At 30.5% G+C, this 8,593-nt stretch overlaps 2 protein-coding genes across 3 annotated transcripts in view; one reads left to right on the plus strand and one right to left on the minus strand.

The window, feature by feature from the left end:
• LOC105448451 (heparin cofactor 2-like) overlaps nt 1-7,598 on the plus strand; it is an 18,233-nt gene extending 10,635 nt beyond the window's left edge. For both annotated transcript variants that reach the window (XM_011686995.1, XM_011686996.1), the window contains exons 9-15: nt 2,935-2,993; nt 4,368-4,550; nt 4,774-4,987; nt 5,154-5,368; nt 5,794-5,988; nt 6,827-6,965; nt 7,069-7,598. In XM_011686995.1, the coding sequence (XP_011685297.1) occupies nt 2,935-2,993; nt 4,368-4,550; nt 4,774-4,987; nt 5,154-5,368; nt 5,794-5,988; nt 6,827-6,965; nt 7,069-7,220 (1,157 nt within the window). In that variant the 3' untranslated portion in view covers nt 7,221-7,598. The remainder of the gene's footprint in view (nt 1-2,934; nt 2,994-4,367; nt 4,551-4,773; nt 4,988-5,153; nt 5,369-5,793; nt 5,989-6,826; nt 6,966-7,068) is intronic.
• On the minus strand, nt 7,595-8,354 carry LOC105448450 (cytochrome b-c1 complex subunit 9). The gene is made up of 2 exons (XM_011686994.1): nt 8,073-8,354; nt 7,595-7,714 (listed from the first exon to the last, which is right to left on the minus strand). Exons 1-2 carry the CDS (start codon nt 8,211-8,213, stop codon nt 7,676-7,678), a joined length of 180 nt encoding a protein of 59 aa, XP_011685296.1. The 5' UTR covers nt 8,214-8,354; the 3' UTR covers nt 7,595-7,675.
• Nucleotides 8,355-8,593: the final 239 nt, after the last annotated feature.

Genomic DNA, 8,593 nt, shown 5'->3' on the forward strand with positions numbered 1-8,593 from the left:
CTTTCTCGTGTCATTAATGAGGGGCTCTCAGAATTCGAGAGTCCACGTGCTCCGTTTGTCACAAGACAACGCTGGCTGGCACCTTGTTATTACGTAACATCGAAGCGCCTCGCGCGACACGTGTTCGAGCGGCTCCTTGGGAACCGTGAAAGTGGTGGGCGCATTCCATTTGTGTGAATCAGTTAAATTCAGCTCTTTCGTAATCGAGATCGGAAATAGCCGGCGCGGTTACGAAGGATCGATCGCGAAAATTTAACGGCGACCATTTTTTCTATAAATTTTGTAGTCAACCAATTTAATTGAAACTGCGTTCACATCGCGTGTGTATAATTACAATTTCTTACACATCAACACGCAAGCATTCAAGCAATTATTTTCACTGAAATTGTGTTGTGTTTTGTGTGTGTGTGTGTGTGTGTGTGTGTGTGTGTGTGTGTGTGTGTTTGTGTGTGTAGTTTATAAAAAAAGGTAATGAGATAATTTTAGTTTTTTAATTTTTTGTTTCAGTTTTACCAAGAATTACATCTCTTTGACGCGCTCGCTGTTGATTATTTAATTTGTAGCGTCATGCATCAGTTATCAGCTTATATCGCTTCAAACGATACAAAAATTAGTTAATTGCTTTTTACGTGTATTAAACATTTCTGAAAAAAATTAGAAAAAACTAAAACGTATTCATTATAAACGTTTACCCGGGAAAAAAGTTTCACATATAATTATATATAATTATATGCAAAATATGTTCATATATGTTTCTTTTGTTTGTAAAATTATTCTTTAATACAAAATTGATACTAATAAAAAGGAAACACAAAAAATAATTAAAAGAGTAATTTTTGCATTGTTTTTTTTTACAAAAAATCAAGTTTGAAGAAATGAGAAAAATTGTTCATACATAATTACATATGTATATTTTTAATCATTTATATATGATTATATATGAGCAATTTTTCTCATTTTTTCACTTTATTTTTTGTAAAAAAAATAATGTAAAAATTATTCTTTTAATTATTTTTTATGTTTCCTTCTTATTAGTATCAATTTTGTATTAAAGAATAATTTTATAAAGGAAAGAAACATATATGGACATATATAATTATATGTGGAAATTTTTTTCCCGGAAATTTCTATTCACAATACCATTTTTATCCGACAATGAGAGTTAAGTAATTGCGTCAGTGGCTAAATAAAAGTTCGATCGTTCCCGAAGTCCGTTCCTATTATTTTCGCTTCATTCTCCGTTTCGGTTTTTTTTTCATTCCGATCGTGTCAATATCGCGTAACGTTACGAGAATTTATTTTGCGTATATCCTCGATGTACGATTCGAGCGACGTACGGCGATTTGTCGGCGCGTCGAAGCGTATAGTAGTGTTTACATCACGATGAGAAGTTGTTAATGAGGCAGGATCCAGTCATAAAGTGGGGATGACTTCTCGCGCCGGAAGTTTAGCCTTTAGCTATTAGCACTCGCCGACAATCGTGTTTCCGTTATATTCATGCTCATCTGCTGCTCGTCGAGAGAGCCGCACGCGAGAGATATATATGTTGATACATGTTCAGAGGCGTGCCAGTTACATATCGGATACCAAATCGCGAGAATGTCCTCACTGCCGCTATGGATCTCCTGGTGTCTCCTCGCAGGTATCGTTTGCGAACAGTAGAAAAAAAACGAGTTTTAGACGTTTTTTAACAGTCTTTAAGGGTTAGAAATGTTAGAATATCTGCTTGGAATTTACAATTAGGCATATTCTGATCTTAATTAAGCATTCATCACCTGGGGGCTTCATAGTAGCATTTATGTAATATCATTGAAAAATCTATCGATAAATATGATTTAATCTTCGGATCTTTACGCAATTTTTTCGTATGCTTATCGACTTCGAGATTATCATCGTCGTCTCGCGGTATTTTGCTCTTCTGACGGTGTCTCGTTTGCATTCGTAACAGATCGAGTGATGTGTAAATATTCAATAATATCTCAAACCTCGTCTACGCTCCATAACGTAAGTCAAAATTGCTCATAACTATCAGGCCGCATTTTTTACGATTACATCATCGCTTGCAAGGTGAAGCAACGCTCGTTAAAGTCACTTGGCGTCCCTCACGATTAGTTATCCGGCATTATCATCCTTGACTATCTTCGCCGTTATTTCGTTCAGATGTATAAATGGGCTTCTTATCGCTCGTTGTTAGTCAGTTCGACAGGAGAAGGAAAAATTATTCTCGATACGCCAAGTTACGTGACGATTGTTTAGTCATTCCTGCACGTCTGTATTTCTCATACAACTATTCCAGAGCCGTTTTCCACTCGCTCTCGGAATTTACGTGCGACTAATCAGTGCAGCGCGAGATCGATTATGGATGTCCGTCCGCGGTTAAACGTAATCAGAGTAATAAATCGCGTTCATGTGCCATTAATGTCAATTCCTACACGGAAAGAACAATTTTGCTGAATCCAGATCTGAAAATAATTTTTGTTCAATAATCAAAATTATTTTGTGCAAAAGTCAAAATGATTGCTAGAATATCAAAACGTTTTATAGCAATACTTATCAGTTTTAACATTCCAACAAATTATTTTTATGATTCAATAAAAAATTATTTTCAGATCTGTTTTTAGCAAAATTTTTAGGTCTTTCAACAAAATCGTTCTTTCCGTGTACTAATGTAAATTAACTTTTTTTTTTATTTTATTTTTTTTATTTTTTATTTATTTTTTATCTTTTTCTAATTCTTAGAACTAGAAAAAGATACAAAATAAGTTAAACCAAGATTAAAGTTAAACATTGGGGCATTATAACCATTTCTACATTGGTAGAAATGGCTATAAAAACGCGATGATAAGGAATGCGTATCGAACAACAAAAATAAAATTAACGATTTTATTTTATAAATCATGTACTGTATTTATTAATGTAAAACATTTCCAACAGTTCCAGCTGCATTTAGTACCGAGGATCGATACTCGTTTTTCAACATTCATCTCCTGCAGGTGAGGAAAGTTTTTAGAGAAATACAAACGAAGGAAAAGACATAAGACGTAACTCCGCATTATAGTTTCGAAAAAAAAGAATTAAAGGAATTGAGGCAAAAAAGTAAAAATATTATAGATTTGAATTTTTTAAAATTATAGGAATTAATTTCTTAGTTTAAGGAAGTTTTTATTTTTAAATGCCCAATAAAAAAGACTTAATAAAAAAATTATTTAATAAAAAAAGAGTTATTTTTGAGAATTTTTTTTTTTTAATCTATGCGACAGATTTTTATAGACTTTTATAAGTTTATTGAATATTATATTAAATTATCTTCAGTAAAATTTCGATATAAATATGTTCATTAATTTTAAAATTATTAGTATTCAAACTTGATATGTAAGATATCTCAGCTTTGGATGATCTGAAATAGAAATCCCAAGAAATTTTTATTTATAAATAGTTGAAGAAAAGCATAAATCTCGAAAAATTAAAATCGTTAATATATAATAACTGGATTTTTTGCATCAAAATTTTTAATAGATAAAAAAATTAATTTTTAGAGTTTCAGAAAATCCTAGGTTTATGTTTTCTTTCAGTTAATATAAACATAAATGAAAATTTCTTTAAATTTCTGTTTCAAATCATTCAGATACCATTAAGATATCATGCACCACATGCTTTAATACGCTGAAAACTTTGAAATTAATGAATATATCTATACCAAATTTTTATTAAATTTAATTCTACAACTGATGAAAAATTTTTATATTTTACAATATTTTTAAGAATATTTTATAGTCTAAATTTATGTAAATTGTTAAAAAAATACTTATTTGAATACTTTTCAAATTTTATAAACTTTCTTCAAAAATTATAGAATAAAATTTTTTAAAAATATCTTAAAATATTTCAAAATTTATATATATAAAGCATTTTAGAAAAAGTGTTTACTTTTTCAGCGCTTTTGAAAAGTGTTTTACTTCATATAAAAGAAATCTGAAAAATTTTCTGAAAAATTATAAAATTATACAGAAATTCTGAAAAATTCTGGAATTTATATAGCAAAAATTTATACTGAAAAATTATATAAAGAATTCTAAGAAAAATTTTTATTAGAGAATATTTATAATAAACTTTACAAAAGAGTCTCTAAAAATCCGCCGCATAATTTAAAAAAAAATTGTTGAAAATAGCCTTTTTTATTAGATTTTCAAAGGTAAAAATAAAAAGAAAATAAATCCTTTTGATTAAATCCTTAACGTTTTTATATTTCGATCTTATTCAATCTTATATTTCAATTTCTATAATGAAAAATAATTTTCTTGTCCATTTAAAGTACATTTAAATAGTTTTTGTTCTTTTTCATGAAAATTTCGTGATGATGGCCATAGAGAGTAAGCGAGACCGTCGAGGGTAATCTGATACTATCTCCCGCCAGCGTGAAAATCGCCCTTACGAGTCTGGTGGAGGGCACGGGTGGTCAAACACGTCACGAGCTTCTTGCAGCCCTAAGATTACCGCCAGATGAATATATCATCAGGAGAATAGCGAGACGCGCTCTTACATCCCTAAAAGTATTTTAGATATATCCTTATTGATTTTAATTAAATCAAACGCATAATTGAAAATCGGTATAATTTCGATACTATAAATATGTGACATATGGCAACAGAATAAATTGATTTTGAATTAACATAGAAAATTCGTCGGACTTATCGATCGCGCAATGCAATCGCCTCTTTCCGTTAGAAACTTGCTTGACTTTCCTCTTCACGTTATTTTCGCATTATTTCTCAGAGTCAACAAAATGGCACGGAAATCGACGTAGCAACTCGTTTGTGGACCAATCCGTCTCTCGCGGTATCTACTAATTATATGACCGCCTTGCGTAATTATTACGGAGCCGATGTCCAACAGCTGAATTTCGGAAATGCAAACGACGCAGCCAACATCATCAACTCGTGGGTTCGCGAGAACACGCGGAATAACATCAAGTCGATTATCCAGCCAGGTATTTAACTTAAGTTGTATTAAGTATAGCGGAAGATACTTTCCCTTTCTAAGCACAAGTAATTTTGAGTCTCCGAATTTCTGAGAAAATTGAAGAAACGCTTTTTTCAGATTTGAAATTACGAATGTTCTTTCAGTTTAGAGGCATTTTATTAATGGTGTTCCAGGCACTCTTAGCGCCGATACCCAGATAGTGTTAACTTCGGCCTTGTACTTCAAGGGACGATGGTTGAAAGCTTTCGACAGGGACGCCACGCGTGTACGGTGCTTCCGTGTTCCTCAGAGCGGCTGCCAAGATGTTTTTATGATGGAGAACGCTTCCAAGTATCGATATGGCTATATAGCTTCTCTTGACGCTGATGTAGTGGAAATCCCGTACTCGGTAAGCTTTGAATCTTACGTCATTTGTAAATTAACACGAAGACTTCAATGCTTTCACGCAACGTATATATAGTTATCTAATGTACATCTATTTTTAAACGCAAAATGTCTCGCAATATCTACTAAATCTTTCTAAAAATTCATTTTGAAATATTTTCGAAACTTAATTTATATTTATGTAATATTATAATATAATAAACTTATATATATATATATATATATATATATTTAATATATTTTATTATATTATTTATTACATAATAAATGTATTTAATGTTTCACATTTTTTATTTTAATTTATTCTAGAGGGAGTATATTTTAGTTTTTCAATGTTTCTTTTTAATAAATGTGTCGAAAATTAGACAAAATTAAACAAAATTTTCAAAAATGTTCATTATAAACTGGCTCATAAAATTAATATTTCAGAATGGCAGAACGTCTATGTTAGTATTCCTCCCATCTCATGAAGAGAGCGATCCGCATCTTCACATTCTGTCTAATGATCTGTCATATGCACCGATGAGAACGCTGCTGACTAGTCTTAACGAAACTGATCTGATACTTGGTATTCCGCGATTTAGCATCGAGAGCAAATTGGATTTGCATTCACCTTTGACGCACGTAAGTATTAATTACGGTTAATTATATTTAATATAAATTATATATTTAATATTATCATTTATTAAAATATAATATAAATAACTTTTGTTTGTACTTTGTGATCAAATTATAGTTGTCTTTATTATAATTATTAATTGCAGCTATTAGTAGCAACAATTATGCAATTTTTCTAAATTACATAATTATTTTTTATTATTGTAGATATTGTTAGTGTCACTACAAGATAAAGCATTTAAATTAAGACACATGAATATTTTGAAAAGAAAAACATTTTAGAAAAAAATATTCTATCATCTGAATTAAGAAAAACAAATAATGATAAAATCAATTTTTGAAAAAATCGATTTTTTTAAGATCACATAAAGGTCACATCACTATTCTTTTTAATGGGATTGTATAATTTGTTTTTTATTTAGATAATATAATTTTTCTAGTTATTATACGTATAAAAGTATAAAAAAATAATTGTCAAAAATTAATAGTTTACAAGATATTTTATACTCTAGCTTATTTTATAACATGTAATATAAAGTATTTTGTAAACTATTAATTTTTTGATAATTTTTTAACACTTTTATATGTAAAATAACTAAAAGAATTATATTATTTGAAAAATTATACAAATTTATTTAAATTATATTTAAAAACCTTTATGTGATCTTAAAAAATCAACTTTTTGAAAATTGATTTTACCATTACTTGTTCCCTTTTACGGTATAATATTCTGGAACATTTTTTAATACTTTCTTTTAAAGACATTTAAATAATTCAATTTAAATGCTCACCTATAAATTATTGCAAAAAAATTAAATAAAATCAACAATATTATTTGTTTCAGATGGGCGTACAAGACATTTTCAGCCCGGCAGCAAATTTCACTGGAATCACATCTAATGACTACTTACGAATAGGAAATATAATTCAAAATGCTAAAATAGAAGTTGACGAGGAGGGAACCATCGCTGCTGCGGTGACAGGTAATTATAAGCGTAATTTATTCGATTCCTTTCAATGCATTGCCACATATTGCAGTACACTGCCTTGCACATTGCTGTGCTAATTATGCTCATTAAATTGCAGAACTTGTGGTTGTACCACTCATGGCTAACATGGCGCCAACTTTCAGAGCAAACAGACCATTTATCTTTGCCATTGTTGATCTGGTAACAAGCGAGACTCTTTTCGCTGGTCGTTTCATGGGTCCTAATGCGGGCAATTCCAGAACAATTTAGAAATAAGCCTACTACTCATCTACAACTATTTTTGTAAACTATTTTTGTTTGTTTTAAAAAATGCTTAAGATATGCAGGATTATCACTTACAGGGTGAGACGCAATATGTCACATCAGTCGCAATACTTCACAAGTTTTTATAAGATAATTAAATGGTATGACATTTTGTGCCCCATCCTGGACATATACTGCTTTCTAAGACAAAAATGATTCTGTTACAACTACAGAATGATTGTTTACTTCTTTACATACAAATAAACAATGAATTGAAATAAATATGAAGTATATCGTATATCGTTTCATATATTATAATATTGCGACAATACACAAAATAAAAATATATTACAGAAACTGAATAAATTTACCAAGGTTGATTCACATAATTTGTTATTTATTTACATATCCAGAATATCTATTAAATAGATCTAACATATATTATCCCTAATATATCCCATTCAATTCTCGTACTTGTGTTTAATGTCCTTCCATTGTTTCTGAAAGAAGAAGCAGATATCTGTTATGCAATCAGTGTCGTATTTCCCTCAGATGTCAAAACGTAAATCAAAACGTTAACATGTTTTTCATCTCGTACAATAATTTACACATTATAATATACGACGTAAATTCTTTTATTATCTAATGGTTTTTCTTCCTTTTTTTCTTTTTTTTACAAAATTGTGTCATTACGTTATATTGAATATTTTCCGTGACATAACCTCATTTCAGCTCACTAACCTCAATTAGAGAACATTCGACATCGGGTGACGAATAAGGACGTGATATCGAAGAAAACGTAAGAACCGAAAGATCAGAAAGCACAAATAAAGACAGAAAACACAAGTGGACACTCACCCCTCTGTTAATAGCGTCAAAAATTTTCTCGGATGCCATATCGAATCCTCTTTCGAATGCGAAGGCAGAAGCTAAAACGACGATCGTGAACGTGGAAGTGCGTTTGAGAACGAGATTATATAGCGTGCCGCCTAATCCCATTTTTGTATTTTAATTTCTGCTTCTTGCAGAATTTTCGCTTGAGAAAAACAATTGTGATCTCGTCAGCGCAGAGAAAGCCGACGTGCTCCGACTGCTCCGAGCAATTTATTACGACTATAGGAGAATATAGTGCTTCCCTCTGTACCGGGAACCGGGATTCTCAAACACTTAACGACGATTGTCGGTGATTGTTGCGTTATTAGTTTTTCTGAAAATTAGTTTTTCTGAAAATTTTAGAGCTTTATTTCTACATATGTTTTTAAACCAGTTTTTAACCACTTTTTGTCAAGATTATGTGTATTATAAAATTTTCTTACACAGTATAGTATAGTACAACCTAAATTGAGATAATGCACAGTTTTCTGATAATTTAATTGAAA

This window comes from Wasmannia auropunctata, unplaced genomic scaffold (assembly GCF_000956235.1).
Source record: "Wasmannia auropunctata unplaced genomic scaffold, wasmannia.A_1.0 LD336085.1, whole genome shotgun sequence".
In the NCBI taxonomy this organism is placed as follows: Eukaryota; Metazoa; Arthropoda; class Insecta; order Hymenoptera; family Formicidae; genus Wasmannia; species Wasmannia auropunctata.

What these genes read in the sequence shown, in the direction of transcription:
- LOC105448450 (XM_011686994.1), bottom strand. Translation starts at nt 8,213, where the DNA reads ATGGGATTAGGCGGCACGCTATATAATCTCGTTCTCAAACGCACTTCC. An exon ending in TTGACGCTATTAACAGAGGG is followed by an intron (nt 7,715 to 8,072) that starts GTGAGTGTCCAC and finishes TTCTTCTTTCAG; the next exon opens with AAACAATGGAAGGACATTAA.